Source organism: Papio anubis, chromosome 2 (assembly GCF_008728515.1).
Source record: "Papio anubis isolate 15944 chromosome 2, Panubis1.0, whole genome shotgun sequence".
Lineage (NCBI taxonomy): Eukaryota > Metazoa > Chordata > Mammalia > Primates > Cercopithecidae > Papio > Papio anubis.
This window is the reverse complement of record NC_044977.1, coordinates 82,387,812-82,410,927: the sequence shown is the minus strand read 5'-3', so window position 1 is coordinate 82,410,927 and position 23,116 is coordinate 82,387,812. Positions and strand designations below refer to the sequence as shown.

Below are 23,116 nucleotides of genomic sequence, written 5' to 3'. Positions count from 1 at the left end.
CTTTTTAAAATAAAAGGCCAGATAGTAAATATTTTAGGCTTTGCAGGCTGTAAGGTTTCTTGGCAGATACTCAATTCTGCCATTGTAGGGAAACTTAGCCATGGACAGTATGCAAATGAATGGACCTGGCTGTGTTCCCATAAAACTTTATTTGCTAAACAGGCAGCAGGTTGGATTTGGCCCAATGGGGGTATAGTTGACTGTCCCCTGGGGTAGATCACAAGGGACCTTTAGGTTATGGTAGGAACTTCAGATTTTGTTTTAAGGGTGAGAGAGTTTTGAGCAATAAATTACAATCTTCTGATATATGTTTATAATTTTTGAACAGGTCAGTATGTAGATCTTCAACATACTAGAGAAAGACTAGAATAGCTTTCAAAGTCTGTGTTTATACTATTTTATTATCTGCTATGTTCATGTAACAGGCATTTGCAAACAACTATTATGTGTCAGAAGTGTGTTAGGAATTAAATTATTAATAAAATACTTCTCTACTTTCACCTGACCCTAAATTCCTGTATTTCTCTCATTTATCTTGGTAATCCACAGTGAGTGCCTGGTGCATAGTAAATATTTGAAAGAGTGAGTATATTCCCTCAAGGAATTCATAGTAATTTGGGCAAGGTAGACATAATGAATAGTTGCAATATACCTTAAGAGAGATAGGAATGAAGGAATGAGGCTTAGGAGAGATTCCAAACATATTTAGGAGAAAGGAAGAGAAGATAATTTCAGTTTTAGACATGGTGAGATTTAAGTCCCTGTGGTATTTCTGGGTGAAGATGTTTGGAAAGTAGTTGGACAATGGACCAGTAGTGTCCTGGGGCCGAAGAATGCTAGACTTGACATCAACATTTAGAAATTACTCAAGGTAGTTAAAGCCATTTAAAAATGTTGTTGTTCTTGACAGACATCTTAAAAACTAATGCACATATTTAGATTATAATCAGAGAAAGGGAAAGGCAATAAAAGCCTAAGAAGGAAGAAATGAACAAGCACATAAAAGTAGGAGTGAGTGGCATCCTAGAAGTTAAAGCAGTAGTGTTTCCAAAGGGAGGCAGTAAACTTGATTAAATATGGTGAATGGACCCATTCGTAGTAAAATATTATAAAAAGCATAAGTCACAAGGACAAGAGAATGGGAGAGAAGACTACAGCGGATAATAGATGCCAACAAAATTTTGGAAGATGTGAAACATACAGTTGAGTGGTAGGAGATTTGGGTTTCCACCTTTTCTTTTCTGAAAGCCTGCAGTCGGGTAAAGGAAACCTCAGAAAACCAAGTCAAAACTGTGGCTAAGGGGCCTTAATACCTGCCAGGTAGGGCAGGAATGCATGGTTGCTAAAAACAGGATTAAAAGTTTATATAAGAATAATCTGAACTATTTTCTTATTCTTATTCTTCTTTTTTTTTTTTTTTTTTTTTTGAGACAGGATCTTTGTTGCCTAGGCTATAGTACAGTGGCATGATCTTGGCTCACTGCAGCCACAACCTCACAGGTATCGATCCTCCCACCTCAGCCTCCCAAGTAGTTGGGACTAAGGGCACACATCACACCCAGTTAATTTTTCTATTTTTAGTAGAGACAGAGTTTCGTCATGTTCCCCAGGCTGGTTTCGAGCTCCTGGGCTCAAGCGATCTGCCTGCCTCGGCCTCCCAATGTGCTGGGATTACAGGCGTGAGCCACCACACCAGGCTCATTTTTTGTATTCTTCTCCATGCAGACAGACAAGTATCTCTTTCCTTATTCAGAAAGACTAAAGGTTTGCTCTCTGGAGGCTGAAATGGAGAGTCTGTAGACTGTGGTATTTCAGATATGTCTGAGGGGGTAGGTCTGAGCATCTCACTGTGGGGAAAAGTGGGAGAGTTAAACTGAACCAGAATGCTGGCCAACAGGCTTATACTCCCCAGAAAGGCAGTTACAGGGCTCTACTTCAGAGAAACCAATCAAACAAAGAGAAACACATACTGATATTGATATTTAAACTGTGCTATTTAAGCACTTTGGGAGGCCAAAGTGGGCAGATTGCTTGAGCTCAGAAGTTCGAGACCAGCTTGGGCAACATGGCGAAACCCTGTCTCTACAAAAAATGCAATAAATCAGCCAGACATGGTGGTGTGTACCTGTAATTCCAGCTACTTGGGAGGCTGAGGTGGGAGGATGGCTTGAGCCCGGGAGGTGGAGATTGCAGTGGGCAGAGATCACACCACTGCACTCCAGCCTGCGTGATAGAGCCGGACCTTGTCTCAAAAAAAAATAAACATAAAAAAAAAGGTCTTCCAACAAACGGCCACTGTGTGTTTTGGGTGTAATAAGCCCTGCACATGCATATAATAAGACTTTCTCAGCTTCTTATTGCCTTACCCTTGAATATGAAGAGAAAGCCAAGATCAGACTTTTGAGGAAATTCTTTCTTGACAAAGACAGAGATCAAACCAAAAAAAGAAAAAACACAGAAAAATGTGAGTAGGGAAGAAATAGGAAAAAGGTAAAAAGTAGAACTTTTTTTGTTTTTGTTTTGAGACAGAGTTTCACTCTTCTTGCCCAGGCTGGATTGCAATGGTGCAATCTCGGCTCACCACAACCTCCACTGCCCGGGTTCAAGCGATTCTCCTCCCTCAGCCTCCCGAGTACCTGGGATTAGAGGCATCCATCACCACGCCCAGCTAAATTTGTATTTTTAGTAGAGATGCGGTTTCTCCATGTTGGTCAGTCTGGTCTCGAACTCCCGACCTCAGGTGATCGGCCCGCCTCAGCCTCCCAAAGTGCTGGGATTACGGGTGTGAGCCACCACGCCTGGCCAGCTTGTTGTTGTTGTTGTTTTGTTTTGTTTTTCTGAGACAGAGTCTTGCCCTGTCGCCCAGGCTGGAGTGCAGTGGTGCAATCTTGGCTCACTGTAAACTTTGCCTCCCAGATTCAAGCGATTCTCCTGCCTCAGCCTCCTGAGTAGCGGGGATTACAGGCACACATCACCACACCCAGCTAATTTTTGTGTTTTTGGTAGAGATGGGGTTTCACCATGTTGGTAAGGCTGGTCTCGAACTCCTGACCTCGTGATCTGCCCACCTCGGCCTCCGAAAATGCTGGGATTATAGGCATGAGCCACTGCGCCCAAGAAGCAGAAACTTTAAAAAATATATATACGGGTATATATATATATTTTTTTTTTGAGACAGATTCTCGCTCTGTTGCCCAGGCTGAAGCACAGTGGCATGATCTCGGCTCACTGCAACCTCTGCCACCCGGGTTCAAGCGATCCTCCTGCCTCAGCCTCCTGAGTAGCTGGGATTACTGGCACCCACCACCACGCCTGGCTAATTTTTGTATTTTTAGTAGAGCCGGGTTTTCACCATGTTGGCCAGGCTGGTCTTGAACTTCTGACCTCAGGTGAACTACCCGCCTTGGCCTCACAATGTGCTGGGATTACAGGCATGCGCCACTACACCCAGCTTAAAAGTATAATTTTTGGAGTTTTATGGATGAAGCAAGATAAAGATGGTATTTTTAAAAGGAGCAGGGTGCAAATAGAATTTTTGAAAACTAAAAATATAATACCGGATTTTTAAAAACTATAAGAAGATTGAGGAGAAAGTAGAGGAAGTGTCCCAGAAAATATAAGAAAAAGTCAAGAGTTTTGTTTTGTTTTTTTTTCAAGAGAGAAAATTAAAGAAAATTTGGGGTTTAATCCTAGAGATCTAATATCTTAATAATGAATTCCAGAGGGGGAGAATAGCGGAGAGAGAGAGAATGGAATAATTTATCAATTAAGTAGAATACAAGATAATTCCCCAGAAGTGAAGGGTATGAGCTTATAAACTGAAAAAAAAAATGCACTGAGTACTTAGCACAATATATTTTAAATGACCACTCGTTAAGCCAGACACAGAATGTCATATGTTATATTGTTTTATTTATATGAAATATCCAGAACAGGTAAATCCATAGAGATAGCAAGCAGATGTGTGACCGCCAGGGACTGGTGAGATGGAGATGGGGGGGGGTAGTAAATGCTTAATGGGTATAGGGTTTTTGTTTGGGTAATGAAAGTGTTTTGGAACTAGGCACAACATAGTGAATATACTAAATTCTACGGCATTGTTCACTTTAAAATGGTTGTTTTATGTTATGTGAATTTCACCTCATTTAAGGAAAAAAGAGACTACACACTGAGGAATATGAAATTTAAGAACACCAGGAATTAACAGAAGATTCTGAAACCTTCTAGAGAGAAACAAAGGATATCATATAGTCTTAATAAGCTAAATGTATAATATAGTAATAAATAAGCCATGAGATCTTTTTTTTTTTTTGAGTGTCGCTCTTGTTGTCCAAGCTGAAGTGCAATGGCGTGATCTCTGCTCACCACACTCTCCGCCTCCCAGGTTCAAACAATTCTCCTGCCTCAGCCTCCTGAGTAGCTGGGATTACAGGCATGCACCACCACATTCGGCTAATTTTGGGGTTTCTCCATGTTGGTCAAGCTGGTCTCGAACTCCCGACCTCAGGTTATCCGCCCACCTTGGCCTCCCAAAGTGCTGGGATTACAGGCATGAGCCACCGTGCCCGGCCAAGCCATGAAATCTTAATGACTCAACTAAACAAACATTTATTTCTCATTCACACTACATGTCCATGGTGAGGAAGACCACTCTGCTCCATATTGTCACTCAGAGATCTAGACAGATAGAGTCTTTACTATCTTACGATGTTGCTGTCTCAGCACACAGCTTCTAGAGTTCCTGTGGTGGGATAAGGTGTAAAAAGCGTGTACTTTCTCTTAAATGCTTTGACCCTGGCTAGCATCAGTCCTATGAATCTTCCTCAGTGCTAGGGAGTTGGGATGTGCAGTCCTCCCTGATGCCCAAACAGAACAGGCAAACCAGGTATTGCTGAATGTAAGAAATCCCTACTATGTGTACTGAGGAACAGGATTCAGGCTGTATTAGACTCACCTTCTGGTTGGAAGCTAGAAGACAGTGGAACAATGCTTTCAAAATTCTGACGCAAAAGTATTTCCTGTAGATTTGTGTATCTAGTCAAACCATCAATCACATGTGAAGGTAGAATGCTAACATTTTCAGAGAAGCAAAATCACAAAGTATTTACCTTCTGTTCACCCCTTTTCAGGAAATTATAAGAGGATATGTTACAATAAAACAAAAGAATAAAACAGAGGAAGATGGGGATATATAATGTGATAAATTACTTGGTGTGTTTGACAGTATTGAAAGTTGTATGGTTCTGTGAGAACTTGGGCTATGTTTGAGATATATAAAAATTAATAAAACAAAAAAATGAAGCATTATAAATTCTGAGTATACTGAAGGCCATACAAGGAAGGAAATATAATTGTAGCATACTATATGACTCATTATATAAAATAATTTTTCAATATAAATACTGAGTATGGGCCAGGCGCAATGGCTCATGCCTGTAATCCCAACATTTTGGGAGGCTGAGGCGGGTGGAGGTCAAGAGATCAAGACCATCCTGGCCAACATGGTGAAACCCCGTCTCTACTAAAAATACAAAAATTAGCTGGGCATGGTGGTGTGCACCTGTAGTCCCAGCTACTCGGGAGGCTGAGGCAGGAGAATTATTTGAACCCAGGAGGCAGAGGTTACAGTGAGCTGAGATTGTGTCACTGCACTCCAGGCTGCACTCCAGCCTGGCGATAGAGTGAGACTCTGTCTCAAAACATAAGAAAAGGACTGGTTATAGATTGACAAAATACAACTCTTGAGGATGGTAGTAGAAAATGGCAAAGCTTAACCATGTAAAATAGATTGTCAATAAATATCTAAAATGGAAAGATAAAAAATCAATATATTATTTAGAAATATAAATGTAAGTATCAGAAGAAATGGCTAAAAGTTGTGGGAAGTGAATTTTAGGAATGGAGTGAAGTACGACAGAGGACAGGTAGGACAGCTTACATTATACATGTTAATCAAAATCTGTTACTTTCTGTTTTTGTTTTTGGTTTTTTTTTTTTTTTTGAGATGGAGTCTCGCTTTGTCGCCCAGGCTGAAGTACAGCGGTGCCATCTCTGCTCACTGCAAGCTCCGCCTCCCGAGATCACGCCATTCTCCTGCCTCAGCCTCCCGAGTAGCTGGGACTACAGGCGCCCACCACCATGCCCGGCTAATTTTTTGTATTTCTAATAGAGACAGGGTTTCATCGTGTTAGCCAGGATGGTCCCGATCTCCTGACCTTGTGATCCGCCCGCCTCGGCCTCCCAAAGTGCTGGGATTACAGGCGTGAGCCACCGCGCCCGGCCCCTCTTTCTGTTTTTAAAAAGGCAGAGACAAAGTGCCACATACTGCAAAGAGCCTATGAGAAATGAAAATTAAGAAAAGGAGCCATGGGCATTGAGAGACAAGAGGCTATAATGATATTGGAGCAGTTTCAGTGGTTGAGTGGTGGGTGTAGACCAAGTTGCAGTTAGTTGTAAAGTAAAAGAATAGAAAATTTTCTTCACATATATTGCAAATGAGTAAATTGAAGGAGACTGACATACAGGAGTAAATAAGGGGACACAGACTAGATATATCTTCTTCAATGAAATGTAGAATATGAAAATATGACTTTAAATTATAAAGAAGTAACATTATACATTTACAGAGAATTCCCCATAAAACAAAACAAAATTTTTTTTATTTCTTTGAATAGTTAGCTTTTCTAAAATGATTCATTTACTGAAATACATTATATAGGCATCTCTGCTGAATTATGTCAGCAGAGAACAGTAAACTATCAGTATAACTTAATTTTTATTACTTCATTTGAATAAATACCTTTTCATAAATCTTTTATTTTAACTTAATAGCCTTGATCTAAAGAGGATTGCTTTGATTATTTCTTCTGAGCCCTTTTTGTAAAAAGATCTAGGCTTTTAAAATAAGGTGAAAATAAAAGGCAGATTGCCTGCCTGCCCCTAGTTTTCTACATTAACGTGATTGCTCCGTCATAGTTCCAGTTCTCTTAGTTCCCCTTCCAGATTCAAGTTTTTATTCAAGCTTGGTCATAGGAGTAATGTTATCATCTTTAAATTTGGTCATGGAATGTGTTACACTGCCCAGCTCAGGGAAATGCTGCTCAGTTTGGGCTTGGATGGTAACGTTTATTTTCCTTGGCAGAGAAGCTGATCGTCGAAGGGCATCTAACCAAAGCGGTAGAAGAAACAAAGCTTTCAAAAGGTTTGTTTTCTGTTTCTTCTATGTTTTTTGACAGTTCTTTTGGATAATGAAGGTTAGTATATATTTTCAGGGTTATAGTATTTTAACCATCCGTTTACTTCTTATAGCTCACAAAATAGCAAGCCAGTAAGAGTATCAGATAATATATAAAATAATTAGACTTCTGTTTTAAGAAAGGTATTTTAACTGGAATGTGTCTTTTTAAGTGGATGTATATTTATGTTTTTTTGAATGTTAGTACTTGGTATAGGTTTTTTTAGGTATTAAAGATTTGTTGCAATCTCTCTCACTCCCAGCATTAATTTCAGCTTTGATCTCAAATTAAAAAAAAAAAAAACACAACGTAAATCTTTTGTGATACAGCTTAAGTGAAACATGCTTGCAGTTCTTTTTTGGGAGTTGCTGTACCTTTAAAATCTCTTATGATGTTTAATTCCTTAATTTTTGGCATCTCAGTTTGATTTAAACAAAATTAATGACTTTTGTGAATGTAGAATCTTCTTATATTTTATAATGAGTAGTCCAGTAATAGCCCAAAGTAGTTTATTGTGTTAATTCTGTTACACTTGTCAGAGAAGAAAAGTGAATTTTAAAGCACCATATTGTCAAGTCACTTTTATACACAGGGAAATTAGGCAAATAAATTTGGTGGCATGTGTTTATCATAGTAGAACTTTCATTAGACTATTCTAGTATAAAATTTAAAACTAGATTCACAGTCTTGGCCAATTAAAACATTGGGTTATAAAAGTTTGAGATACTTAATTTTAGTACATTCTATTTTATTAAAGTAACTGGATTCATTTGGCTTTTTTAACTATTTAAGAGAATGGTGTTATTTCAGATATCTCGTGGTTTCCATTCTGAATTTTGTGCACAGCAAATGCCATATTTGGGGAAAAAATGCATAGAATATGCATCATTAATATTGTTCTGGCAAACAGGCATTGAGTTTCAGAACAGTGAACTATTTTTAGTACATATGGCAATTTTTTTCACCTTATTAAAGTGAGATGAGAACAGACCTTAAAATAGCTTTTACCTCACCATCCAAATACCTATTCAGATTAGTTGGTTGAATAGCCAGCACTTTGAAGTAGAGCCTTAGGAAAAAAAAAATGAATGCTTCTTTAATTAAAATGTCTTGCTGTCTTAGCACTTATATTTAATGCATTCTAAATTAGAAAATATGTTCTTGAAATTATGTTGTGTCATTATTGGAAAAGTTTTGTGCATTACTGATTTCCCTTTTTAATTTATTGTTTTTATCTTATTGATACATAATAGATGTGCATATTTTCAGGATATGTTTTATAGTCTGATACATTCGTTTAATGTATCAAGATCAAATCAGAGTAATTAGAATATCATCACTTTAAATATTTATCTTTGTATGATTTCCTTGTAAACCTGGCTGTAAACTGTTTATTGGAAGTTTTAAAGAACATGCCTTTTGATCCAGCAATTCCACTTTTGGGTTTTTAATCTTTTGTTGTTGTTGTTGTTGTTGTTGAGATGGAGTTTCGCTCTTGTTGCCCAGGCTGGAGTGCAGTGGCACAATCTCAGCTCACTATAACCTCCACCTTCTGGGTTCAAGTGATTCTCCTGCCTCAGCCTCCTGAGTAGCTGGAATTATAGGCGCATGCCACCATGCCTGGCTAATTTTGTATTTTTAGTAGAGAATGAGGTTTCACCATGTTGGCCAGGCTGGTCTCAAACTCCTGACCTCAGGTGATCCACCCGTCTTGGTCTCCCAAAGTGCTGGGAATACAGGCGTGAGCCACCATGTCCGGCCTGGGTTTTTAATCTTAAGGAACAAATTGGACTAATGAGCAAGAATGCTTGTTTCAGAGTTGTTTAAAAGCAACAAGAGGAAAGCATTAGGGTCCATTAATAAGGGTATTTATTAAATAAATTATGGCAAATAAGTTCATGTAAATGAATAGAATATATTCTTTAAGGATGATAATACAAATAAAAGTTTTATATACTCAGGGATTTTTCTATCAGTAGCGAACATTTTACTAGCACCTTTCACAGTTAATATGTAAAGATATGCTAATCCTTGTAACAAACTAGATGGCTGAAATAAGCTACGTTTTAAATTGCACTATAAAGTGTTTTATTTTGGATTTGGCTAAATTGTCTTTAATTGGTGATGTTTTTGGGGGAATTTTCTTGTTTGGATTGAAAGTATCAATTGCCATAAATGAACAATTACCAATGAAAATATCAATTGCCATAAATGAACAATTACCAACTGTGACCAGTCTTACCTCTTCTCTTACTTCTAGAAGATGTATCACCTAATGCAAAATGTACTTTCTGTTTAATCTCTAACTCAACTTGCAGTCATTACATGTCTATATATAGCTTTGGAGGTAGAAGTAGAAAGAATAGTGTAGATAATTCTACCACTAACTAGCTGTACGCCCTCAGGCAACTTCAGTTCTTTAAACCTCAGTTCCCTGACTTGTAAAGTGAGATTGACAAAATGTGAGCCACCACTCATGGCCTTGTGTTTCATTCTTGAATGGATTTGATTTGCCTCTATGTAACTATAGTATCAGGACACAACATTGAGGATCCATGACTTGACTTGCTAAAAACTTGCTTTCTGGCCAACCTCAGTGACTCACACCTGTAATCCCAGCACTTTGGGAGGCCAAGATAAGAGGATCACTTGAGCCCAGGAGTTCGAGACCAGCCTGGGCAACGTAGCAAGACACTGTCTCTTAAAACACACACACACACACACACACACACACACACACACACACACACACACACACACAGGCTGCTGGAGTGCAGTGGCGCAATCTCGGCTCACTGCAAGTTCTGCCTCCAGGGTTCACGCCATTCTCCTGCCTCAGCCTCCCTAGTAGCTGGGACTACAGGTACCCGCCACCATGCCTGGCTAATTTTTGTAGTTTTAGTAGAGACGGGGTTTCACTGTGTTATCCAGGATGGTCTTGATCTCCTGACCTTGTGATCCACCTGCCTCGGCCTCCCAACGTGCCGGGATTACCAAACTTGCTTTCTTAATCAGAGTAGATATATGCTTTCAATCATCCTTTAAAAAAAAATATATATATATATATATATATGTATATGTGTATATATATATATACATGCACACACACTATGTACTAGGCACTATTCTATGCACTGGGAATATAGCAGTTAATGAAACAAGACATTCCAGCCTGGGCAACATAGGGAGACCCTATCTCTTCAAAAAAATAAAATAAAAAATTAGCCAGATGTGGTGGTGCACACCTGTGGTCTCAGCTACTCAGCAGGCTCAGGTGGGAGGATGGCTTGAGCCCAGGAAGCTAAGGCTGCAGTGAGCTGCAGTTGTGCCACTGCACTCCAGCCTGGGCAACAGAGCAAGACCCTGTCTCAAAAAAAAAAAAGAAAGAAAGAAAAGGAAAAAAAAACAGGCAATCTCTGGTATCAGGTAGTTACATTCCAATGATATCTTGATGGAAAATTTGGCCCTACCTTTAAGGCAACTTTACCTTCCCAGCTAATACTCTAAATATAGAATAAGAGTTCTTCTAGACTAGAAGAATACTTTTGAAAATATACTTCTTATTTACCTAATATTTTGATCCTAAAATTGCCAAAAATATTAAAATCGGGGAGAGCTGTTTTCCTTTTTATTCCTCCAGAGTGGTTCCTTTTGTAACCATATATGGACATTAGATGTATTAGCCTCTTTGATTTGAGAATGTAAGTTTGTGATCAAAACTAGAACATTCAGAAATTTCTGACTTTAGCATACTATGAATGCAGCAGCGGTCACAGATTAGATTCCCATGGGCCTCCATGGCCAGTGACTTCACTTCTAATCTAAGTTCCCTGTCGCTAAGCAGTTGACCTTTGACTACAAATGGCAGGGAGAAAAGAAGCAAAGACTTCTTGAAATTCATCACCCATTTCACAAGTTAAGCCACAAATTCTAGGGATATTGTTATATGGAATAGCCATAACAAGTTATATTTTAATGATGTATTAAATATTTTGACAGTAATGGTTTTAGATGTGTTTCTAATTTCTTTCAAAATAGAAAATATATTTTAATTTCCTTGATTATAAAACAATATATATATTTCTACAAGTTTTTCAAACAACGTATGACTATGTGAAGGTAAAAAGTAAATGTGTCCACCATGTCCCTATCTCCAGAAATAACTAATGATATCTCTATTGTAGATCCTTCCAGACCTTGAATAAATATATACAGTTAAAAATTCATAGATAAATGTATAACTATTTTTAATCTACATGGGGTCACATTATACATACTGCTCTTTATTAGGCTTTTTACTTAGTAGTAAATATATCTTGAATAGTTTTCATTCCATAATATATGTATATTTCATTTTCCTATAACAAACAATACTTCAGTGAGCTTTATATAGCCCATATGTTCTGTGTTATTTCCTTTAGGAAAAGTATTAGAAGTGGGCATGCACATACAAACAGTGAAATCAGGTGTGTAACATTATAAAAATATATGCTTTTTAAATTTATAATCTCACTAAGGAAAGAAGATATGTACACATACACAGAATAATACAAAATAGAGTATGATTAATTGAGGAAACAAAAGACGCAGAGAAGATACAATTAAAAGGAGCACCATGGTGGAGAAATGAAGACTTTCTTAGAGTTGATGGGACTTAAACTGTATATTACAGAATGAATAGGCCAAATAGAGAAAATGGCTGTTTTGAGATTAGGGAAATATTGAATCAAACAAATAATTGCAGGACATAATGCAGGCATGTACCAGCCCTATAAAGAAGCTAGCATGACCAGAGCAGAGCTCCTGTGGGAAATAATGTAGGGACCAGATTACGGCTAAATTCTGCTGTGTAAAGCTTGACTGAAGCCTTGTGGAGAATGGGGAGATAGGATTCCCCTATAGGATTTTATTCAGAGAAATGACATTCTCACCGGGCGCGGTGGCTCAAGCCTGTAATCCCAGCACTTTGGGAGGCCGAGACGGGCGGATCACGAGGTCCAGGAGATCGAGACCATCCTGGCTAACACGGTGAAACCCCGTCTCTACTAAAAAATACAAAAAACTAGCCGGGCGAGTTGGCGGGCGCCTGTAGTCCCAGCTACTTGGGAGGCTGAGGCAGGAGAATGGCGTAAACCCGGGAGGCGGAGCTTGCAGTGAGCTGAGATCTGGCCACTGCACTCCAGCCTGGGTGACAGAGCGAGACTCCATCTCAAAAAAATAAAAAAATAAAAAATAAAGAAATGACATTCTCTGCAAATGCTACCCTAAAGAATGCCATAGGCCAGGTGTGGTGGTTCACACCTGTAATTCTAGCACTTGGGAGACTGAGGTGGAAGGATTACTTGAGCCCAGGAGTTCAAGACTAGCGTGGGCAACGTAGTGACACCCCCTCTAAAAAAGAAAAAAAAAAAAAAAAGAAATTCCATAGATATACAGATGTGCCATTACAGATGAGAATCTGGGGCCTAATTAATTGCCAGTCATCTTTGATATACTGTTGGGCCTATAGTAAGGATTTCTGAGGACAATTCTTTGAAAATTAGGCCTAAGATGTCTTCATTGGACCAGGCAGAAGACCTCTTGTAAATAATTTCAAAACTTTTTTTCTTTCTTTCTTTCTTTTTTTAATTTTATTTATTTATTTATTTATTTTGAGACAAAGTCTCGCTCTGTCACCCAGGCTGGAGTGCAGTGGCGCAATCTCGGGTCACTGCAACCTCCACCTCCCAGGTTCAAGCAATTCTCTACCTCAGTTTCCTGAGCAGCTGGGATTACAGGTGCCCAGGACCACGCCCAGCTAATTTTTTGTGTTTTTGGTAGAGATGGGGTTTCACTATCTTGGCCATGCTGGTCTTGAACTCCTGACCTCGTGATCCATCCGCCTTGGCCTCCCAAAGTGCTGGGATTACAGGCATGAGCCACCGCGCCCGGCCCAAAACTTTTTAAAAAGTTTTTTCTTGGCCAGGTGCAATGGCTGATGCCTATAATTCTAGTGCTTTGGGAGGCTGAGATGGGAGGATCAGTTTAGCCCAGGAGTTTGAGACCAGCCTAGGCAACATAGCAAGACCTCATCTCTACTAAAAATATAAAAAAGATAGCTGGGTATAGTGGCATGGTCCTGAAGTCCCAGCTGCTCGGGAGATTGAGGCAGGAGGATCCTTTGAGCCCAGGAGGTCAAGGTTGTAGTGAGCTATGTTTGTCCCACTGCCCTCCAGCCTGGACAACAGAGGAAGACCCTGTCTCCAAAAAGAAAAAGTTTTTTCTTACTGTGATTCAGGGACAGTTATCTTTAGAAATAAAAGACTGTTAATTTTCTTATTTTAAATGGCACTTTTTTTTATAAGAACTAATCTTTTTTTTTTTAAGGGTTTTATTTGAGTAAAATCTTACTAAGGCAGCCTTCTTACTCGTGTTTTTATGTAACAGAGCCTTTTCCTTTAATCATCTTTATACAGTGTCCACATTGTCTTGGGAATTGTACTATATTTGTTGCAGTTCTTTGAATACTTTAGCAAAGCTTGCTTCGTTTTTGTTTCCAGTTGGCAAGTGGACAACCTTGAACAAAAGCCCCAGCCCTCAGCAAAGCAGACATCATCCACATTATAATTTAATATGAGCTACGTGTAATAACCAGTATTCCGTTTTGGACAAGGGTGGTGAAGAAGTAAGAGATTCAGTGACCTGACCTCTTTTAAAAGTACTTTGCATACCTGTAGATTTTGAGCATTCATAGCCTGAAGCAGTTTTATTGATATAAGATATTTAACTGTAATAAGATTTTACTTTTATTTTTTTCTTGGTAGAAAATCAGACAAGAGCGAAAGAATCTGATTTATCAGATACTCTGAGTCCAAGCAAGGAAAAAAGCAGTGACGACACTACAGGTGAGTTTTAACCTCATGTTTACAGACCTGCAGCTGTTAATGGCAGTTTAGGTGTATAGGTTAATGTGAGTGGAGATTTCAAAGTTTGCGTTTGGCGGAAAAAAAAAAAAAACACTTCCATTTATCAAGTCATCCCCTTTGAATGTTGGATATTTTGTTAAAACTACTTTCAACTACCCAAATATAATAGCTGTGTCAATTCCGGTTGTTTATTTTGATAACAATAGCTTGCTGATAGATCTGAATACTGTCTGTAATTATATACTTATTTTTTTCCTCTCTGTAGACGCCCAAATGGATGAACAAGACCTAAATGAGCCTCTTGCCAAAGTGTCCCTTTTAAAAGGTACTTTAATATGTTTTTATTACATCGTAAACCAGGGTATCAAATCACCCTTTGCCATAAAATCTGTTCTAGATATTATGTGAAGTTTTCATTTTTAGTTGAGAGATTAAGATGGGTTCTGTAAAGTAGCAGGAACTAAAAATTTGAAGTTTTGGTGTTTATACCCAATATTTCAAACAATGTCGAATAATTTGGATCAGTCCAGATTATAAGGGACAAAGTGTTAAGTGATAGAATATGAAATGCAGCTGTGTTTTTTGTTTACCCTTGTATCTCTAATACGAATTTATTAGCACTTTTAACATAATTAGAATAAGGTGAAAATCTTAACTCTCTTGAAAGACTCACCAGTTTGCTCTGTTATCATATGGTAGCAGTTGTAAATTTCCTTATTTTCTGGTGTTCTTCATCTTCTAGTAAATATCCCCAGGTTCTTATGACACTCTTCTAGAAATTTTGGGCTAAGAAATTTTAGATAGATGGCCAGGCGTGGTGGCTCACACCTGTAATCCCAGCACTTTGGGAGGCCGAGGCAGGCGGATCACCTGAGGTCAGGATTTCGAGACGAGCCTGAGCAACATGGAGAAACCCTGTCTCTACTAAAAAACCAGATTAGCCAGCCATGGTGGTGCATGCCTGTAATCTCAGCTCCTAGGGAGACTGAGGCAGGAGAATCGTTTGAACGCAGGACGCAGAAGTTGCGATGAGCCGAGGTCATGCCATTGCACTCCAGCCTGGGCAATAAGAGCAAAACTCCGTCTCAAAAAAAAAAAAAAAAAGAAAGAAAGAAAGAAAGATATTTTAGATGTTGATAAGATAAGCAATGCATGAACTCTTTGTCTCACCTCTAAATAGGAAGTACATTTATTTCTTGATATTTACTTGTTTAGAATAAAGTGGGTAGAAAATAAATCAGCATTTATAAAAATGTTTTTAAAATAAAGTTCCTTGGGGATGGTTTACTGGAAAATTGTCAACATTTAGTCTCTTTTATGTTACCTTATTGTACACAAGAAAAATTGACATATCTTGTAAGTTCAGCCCAATGGGTTAATTAAAAACGTTGGTAGTGGTGTACTAACACGAGGCAGCTCTCTGGGATCAAAGTGACAGTAGCAGCCTGTGGAAATTTCTCTTTGTGGAAGTGCCTATTTTTCTGGCTGGACTAATAGGGAATCTTCTTGTCCAGTCCCCGAACTTTGGGATTATATAAGGAAGGGGCACTTTTACTGATTTGTACTCTTCTTAGGTGATCTTTGGTGTTGATAAGGCATGCCTTTTTTCTAATGTCATAATAATAAATATAAGTTAATGTTGGTATGGTCCAGAACTCTCATCTCAAAAATGCAATACCATTATTGTGTAAAATGTAGTTACTGATACTGAAAGAATGCCATACCCTATGGGCCTTTATGGGAACGTGGAGGAAAAAGAAGGGAGGTAAATGAGTAATGAACACACCCAAACAAAAGTAGCCCTCTTTATGGTCTTTTGCACTACAGAACTCTCCCAGAAATCTTTTTTTCTTTTTTTTTCTTTTTTTTATTTTTATAGGTACATAGTAGGTGTATATATTTATGGGGTACATGAGATATTTTGGTACAGCCATTCAGTGTTCCCAGAAATCTTTTCAATAGCCAAGTTAAAACTGACTATAGTGTTTATGATTGTGTTAATTATATTCAACTATTATTAGTGCCTTTGTCATTTTTGTCAGTCTCTTTTAGATTTGATTTTTATCCCATTGCCTACCACAATGCAGGTATTCAGTAAAACTCAGATATTTGATGAATTAATTGATAATGGACTTCTTACATTAAAATTATAAAGCCACAAGAGCATTAGGAAAGTAACACTAGCCGCAAAGCTAAGAGCCAAAGAACTCTGGGTTCAATCATAGGTTTGCCATTTATTTGTAATGTGTCCTTGACAAATTGCTTAACCCCTCTGTGATTCAGGGCTTTTTCATGTATTAGGCTGGCGAAAATCAACTTTATAGGATTATTGTGAAAATTGAATGAAAGAGTATGCATGGACCGCACTTACCATGGTGTTGGGAACATAAAATGTTAACCACCATAATGAAGACACTGATCATGATGGTGATGGTGATTGATAAAAGCAGTCCTATCTGTTGAAGGACTCTGAGTAACTCCATATTAATTGAATAAGATTGTGGAGTTTTAAAATTATTTCCCACGGTATTTAAGAAGAAGGATTTGTTTGTGATGGATTTTTTCTACTTAGTAATGCATTTATTTGTTTGTCACTTGCCAGATAATCAGGAAAAAAATATTTTTAATCCATGAGTACCACCAAACAGTATCTATAAAAGTACTCACCATATAGCCTGGGAAGTCAGACTCAAGGAAGGGGGGAAGATGTAGGAAGAAGACTGGAAAATACAAGATGCATGTGGAGTGGGGGGCCTGTGTGCAGATGCTGTTAGTAATTGCTTCAGGTGCCGTTGATGAAGATGGGTCAGAGTTTCCCTAATCTTGCTTTACGTTAAGGTAAAAGAACTTCTAAAACTTTTCTTTTTTTTATTGTTTTTTTTTGAGACGGAGTCTTGCTCTGCCGCCCAGGCTGGAGTGCAGTGGCCGGATCTCAGCTCACTGCAAGCTCCGCCTCCCGGGTTCACGCCATTCTCCTGCCTCAGCCTCCCGAGTAGTTGGGACTACAGGCGCCCGCCACCGCGCCCGGCTAGTTTTTTGTATTTTTTAGTAGAGACAGGGTTTCACCGTATTCGCCAGGATGGTCTCGATCTTCTGACCTCGTGATCCGCCCGTCTCGGCCTCCCAAAGTGCTGGGATTACAGGCTTGAGCCACCGCGCCCGGCCTAAAACTTTTCTTTACATTTCTGTATGATTGCCAACTTTTTTGTTAATGAAGTAGGATCTTTATAAATACCTGCTGAAAGATTTTGTGGCTTGATTTTATTTTTATGAATTTTTTTACTTATTTTATTTTGTTTTGTTTTTAGAAACGGGATCTTGCTAAGTTGCTCAGGTTGGTCTTGTACTTCTGAGCTCAAGCGTTCCTCTCACCTCAGCCTCCCATCTCAGCCTCCCAAGTAGCTGGGACTACAGGCATGCACCACCCTACCCGACTTGTTTACTCTTTCACTTTGTTTCTTTCTCTCTCAGCTTAATTTTAAGAACAGACTGTTAAGTCAGTCAGTGATTGGATGTAAAGAAAAATCACCTAGGTAGAAGGAGGCATATTTTAGAAGCGTCTCCATGAGATAATTATCATAGCTCTTTATGGTCATTATTGTTTTTCTTTTGTAAAGTTTCTCTTGTAAGAGTTTTACAGATTCTTAAAAATGATGTATCAGTGGTACTTTTTAGAAACATTTATGTTATGCTTGATTATGTGTGGTTATGGTTTGTATCTGTATAATTAGGTTCAATAGACTGACATAATTTTCTCTTAAAAGTATAAATTACTAGAGCACAGTGTTAACCTTTAGAGCTATATAAAGAAGCTACATATAAGTAGCCTCTTTATTTTCCTCATTCAAACTCTGTGCCTGACATCCTGAACCATTATTTTCAAGTTTTTTTTCCCCCTTTTTACAAAATAGCCAATCTTTTTATTTAGAATTATTGTGTATGACTTGTCACATTAGTCAGCTAGGACAAGGAAAATAATAATAAACATTCATTGTGAGATAAAATGATGATAGCAGTAGTACCTTTTCCCTGATATAGTAATCATTTCTATCTATGTTACTTTTAAATGAGAAATAAGTTGATCAAGCCATGTTTTCTGTATGCTTGAAACCGTCTCTCATGAAACATTTTTTAAATATTGGAATTCACTTCAAATCATGTCTGTTGCAAATTTGCTCTATTTGGGGAACGTTGCCAGGGACTGCAGTGGTTTTAAAGTCTAATAAGACTGTCGGGCCGGACATGGTGGCTCATGCCTGTATTCCCAACACTTTGGGAGGCTGAGGCAGCCTGATCACTTGAGCCCAGGAGTTTGAGGCCAGCCTGGGCAACATGGCAAAACCCCATCTCTACAAAAATTAGCCAGGCATGGTGGTGCATGCCTATAGTCTCAGCCACTCAGAAGGCTGAGGTGGGAGGATCACTTGAGCCCAGAAGGCAGAGGTTGCAGTCAGCCCAGATCGTGCCACTACACTGTAGCCTCAGTGACAGAGCAAGACTCTCAAAAACAAAAGCAAAAATCTGTCCTTGGGATTTAAGGAATTTTAAGTCAAATTAGTGATAGTACATTTTTTAAAACTTTGTATTTTCCTTATGCCTCAACTTCCCCACAAACAGGCTGTGAACACTCTGCCCTGGCAACCAGATGCACCAGTATGATAAGGCTGGTCCCTGCCACAAGTTCCCTTCATATCCTTCCCTGACAGTGGCCTGGTGAAATTTAACGAAATCACCTCATCCTTTTTGTTTGTGTATCCTGACCCCCAATACAAGCATTTGCCTACAGGTCCTCGCTCTATCAATTATACCTGTTTGGCTGAGCCCATTCTTTGCCCTCCTCCCATATGGTTCCCTGCATGGTGTACCTTGCCTTCCTCTCTAGGACCTTTGAGTATAATAAATCCTTTAATTTCATTTGCCTCTCCAAGTATAATTCCCACAGCTATACTGGAGTGATCCTCGAGGACCCCACAGGGAAACTTACTCCCTCCCGCATTTACCACACAGAGAGGTATAGATGATAAGCTAATTATTGGTGGTTGTTGCCATCAGGAGTCAAAGAAAAGAGAATGTCCAGGGTTTGTTTGTTTGTTTGTTTGTTTGTTTGTTTGTTTTGGAGGATGGGGAAGAAAGGCATTTTGAGTTTCATGGGACAAGAGTCATTTGAGATGACTGTATAAATAGTGTGTCTTACCTTGTATATTCAGTGATTAAAAAAAAAAAAAAAAAAAAACACTAAACCTAAATCTGATCAAGACTCTCACTTCAATTGCCAATTTGCAGAACATACAAAGAACTAGGGACGTATCCTGAATGATGTGATGGGGATACAACCAGCAAAATCCAGAATGTGGAAGATTCTATAGGACACACAACCCAGTTTCTTTAGTAATTAAATTAGAAGGGGAAAAAAAGGAAAGGGGATGGGGGAAATCCTATAAATTAAAAGAGATTTAAGAGATATGTCGGCCGGGCGTGGTGGTGGCTCACCCCTGTAATCCTAGCATTTTGGGAGGCCAAGGTGGGCGGATCACTTGAGGTCAGGAGTTTGAAACCAGCTTGGCCATCATGATGAAACCCTGTCTCTACAAACAATATTAAAAAGTTAGCTGGGCATGGTGTCGCACACCTGTAATCCCAGCTACTTGGGAGGCTGAGGCAGGAAAATCGCTTGAACCCGAGAGGCAGAGGTTGCAGTGAGCCAACATCATGCCACCACACTCCAGCCTGGGTGACACAGTGAGACTCCATCTCAAAAAAAAAAAAAAAAAGAAAAAGAGATGTCAACTAAATACAATGTATGAACCTTGTATGAATCTTCATTCGAACAATTCAACTGTAAAATAAATTTGGGACAATGGAAAATTTTAATACTGACTGGATATCAAACAATTAAGAAATTGCTCATTTTTTTCCCGTGTGATCATAGTATTATAGATACTCTTTCTTTTTGGTCTCGTCTTAAAGATTTTTTAGATTTTTTTATATTTACATCTATAAAATATTTTTAAATGGGTAGGATTACAAGAAGAGTAGATAAAAATACCTTAGAAAAAGGAAATATTAAAAATCACAAGCTAGATCATATGGGTTTGGTTTGAGGATTGATAGGTATAATTAAAGTTTGTTCACATGATCCTTTGAGTGTTTTATAAGATAGAGTGATCATTATAACAATTCAGTGGCTTCTGAGCACAGCAATGATATGATCAGATCTGTATTTTGGGGAGGTTTATTGAATGAACTGAAGTAGATAGAGGCTACAAGTAAGGCAGTCAAGAGGCTTAATCATTTGAGAGTCTGAACTAGGGTAATTACTGTGGCAGTTTCAGGTAAGAAAACTCACTTGGGGCCCTGTTATTCTTATCTTTTATCTCTCCCTTGGTAATCTTATCTAGAATCCATTGGCCTGAGACACTAAATATGGGAGAGAGATGGAAGTCAGCTATAACCCCAGCATTTGACCCTGACTGAGTGAAAATTAAGAAATATTTATTTCTGGAAGAAAAGGTGTCCTGGTGGTGGCTGTGATGGTTTTAATTTGGCACATGCTAAACAGGAAGAGTGACCATGGGTTTGCCTGGGACCATTTATGCCTGTTGTCCCAGCATAATTATCAAAAGTGCTCTCTCTCATATTCAAAGCTGTCCCAGTTTTATATGGTCACCCTAGGAACTGGAGATGCAGCTGGATGTGCAGAACAGAAACTAGAACCAACAAGTCATTTTCATTTATTTCTCAGATGTTTTATTGACCTGAGAGATATCTATAGGCTATAGACAGAAGGTAGGAACCAGGTTTGGAAATTCTCTGCACAGGGGTGAACAGTGGTAGCAGAGGGACTTTCTAGTGAAAGAAAAGAACAATGGGGAAAGTAAAAGATCCAGCTGTTGAGAAGGAACCTGGCAGTTCAGAAAGAGTGGCAAAGGAGTAAGAATTGACAATAAGAGGCTGCTACCTTAGACTATTTGACATGGCCACACATATCCACAATGGAAAGATGATCTTCCTGCATTGTGAAGGTTGTTCTCATCAACCAAGCCTTCAATGACTAGACATTCTGAAGGGAAGAGTGATGGTGATGGAAAGAGGACACATCCACTTGCCAGGTCACTTCTATCAGTTGATGACATGCCATATGTTATGGCTAGATCAGCTTTCCACAAGCATGCACATGCAAAATAGAACTTGGGAAAAAAATCTTTGATTTGGCCTTTTACCAGGTGGATCAGTGTCAAAGTTTAGCTGAGCAAAGGTCAGAGTTTAAATTGAATCTCCAGTCACTCTTTTGAAGATATTTGGTGACACCAAATTTAATTTAGGATATGATGTAGGTAGGTAGTCTGTCAGTTCATTTATTGTGTGAATTTACAGGATTTAGCCTTAGTCTGAGAAAAAACTGGGCCCTGGCCTAGACTATTCACCAGGCAGTTCTAAAGATATACAATTTATGTTAAGGAAAAACAGATTCTGTTAATCTTTACAACTTACATTACTCCTAAATAACATTTATTTCCATGTGACTTGCATGTCTAAATAAAATGAATTTGGCTTAATAAGGCTTTCATTTATATTCATCTAAACACTTTTCCACCAGTATTCATCACAAGACTCCCCAAGGTTGTGAAACAGATTGATATAGAAACTCCATTTCTAGGACAAAAACGAGGCACCATGAGAATGGACCCAAGCCACAATAAACTAATAATGCATTTTCCCACACAACCATATAAAATACAATGAGCCCTTGATCAGCCTTTGCACAAAAAGAATTGCTCATTAAATCTTTGATTTTTTTAAAAAATGGTACTCGGTTTTCTAGAAAGAGGATCTGCACACTAACTATTCGATTTGTTTGAATATAGTCAGATTATTATGTCTGTGTTTATTAAGCTTAATTTGTAAAGATTTTTGGTCAGTGTCTCCACTTCTATGATCAAACGCTGTGTTCAAGACCAGCCTGGGCAACACAGTGAGACCCTGACTCTACCAAAAAACTACAAATCTTAGCCAGGCACAGTGGTGCATGCCTGTGTCCGAGCCATTCTTGAGGCTGAGGTGTGAGAATTGCTTGAGCCCAGGAGGTAGAGCCTGCAGTGAGCAGACATTGTGACACTGCACTCCATCCTGGCCAACAGCAGACCCCATCTTGAAACAAAAGAAAACAAAACGAAGAATCAGTTGCAGACATGATAGCCTTTATGCTTAAATACCTCAGTATACATTTCTTATTTATCTTATGTAATCACCATACAATTCTCAAAATTAAGAAATTAACATGGGTACATTACTATTCTCGAATCAAAATACCTGTTCACATTTTGACAGTTGTCTCAGTAATGTTCTTTATGACATGGCCCAGCATGGTAGCTCATACCTATAATCCTAGCACTTTGGGAGGCCGAGGATCTCTTAAGCCCAGAAGTTCGAGTTTATCTTCCAGGAGACATTGGCAATATCTGGAGACATTTTAGTTGTTGTGACCTGGGATGTGGGGCGGGGTAGAGGGGGGTACTGACTCTAGTGAATAGAGACCAGGAAAACTACTAAACATCCTACAATTCATAGGGTAGTCCCACAGCAGAGAATTTATTCAGCTCTGGTGCAACACAGCAAGACCCCATCTCTACAAAAAATTAAAAATTTTGCTGGGCATGGTGGCACATGCCTGTGGTCCCAGCTACTCAGGGAGGCTGAGGAAGGGGGATAGCTTGAGCCCAGGAGGTCAAGTTGTGACTGCAGTGAACTGTGATGGCACCACTGCACTCTAGCCTGGGCAACAGAGCAACACCCTGTCTCAAAAAAAGAGAAACCAGGATCTAAATGTTTGGTGTCCCCACGGCTACTGGTGTATAATTGCTTCTAGGCTCACTCAGTGGACAGACTTAGGAAGTGTGTGTGTGTTTTTGTGTGTGTATGCAGTTGTACACATGTCTATATTTATTTCTATATATTTCTCCAAATCTATTCGAGTTC

The 23,116-nt window shown here is 38.9% G+C and overlaps 1 protein-coding gene across 22 annotated transcripts in view; it reads left to right on the top strand.

Moving 5' to 3' along the window:
- The window catches only part of SLMAP (sarcolemma associated protein), a 177,170-nt gene that overhangs the window by 128,244 nt on the left and 25,810 nt on the right, over positions 1-23,116 (top strand). For 19 of the 22 annotated variants that reach the window (XM_031663263.1, XM_031663258.1, XM_031663254.1 and 16 more), the window contains 3 exons: positions 7,142-7,201; positions 14,039-14,119; positions 14,406-14,465. In XM_031663263.1, the coding sequence (XP_031519123.1) occupies positions 7,142-7,201; positions 14,039-14,119; positions 14,406-14,465 (201 nt within the window). Of the gene's footprint in view, positions 1-7,141; positions 7,202-13,774; positions 13,933-14,038; positions 14,120-14,405; positions 14,466-23,116 lie in introns of those variants that run through there. The other 3 variants (XM_017955359.3, XM_017955361.3, XM_031663268.1) reach the window with 3 other exon arrangements.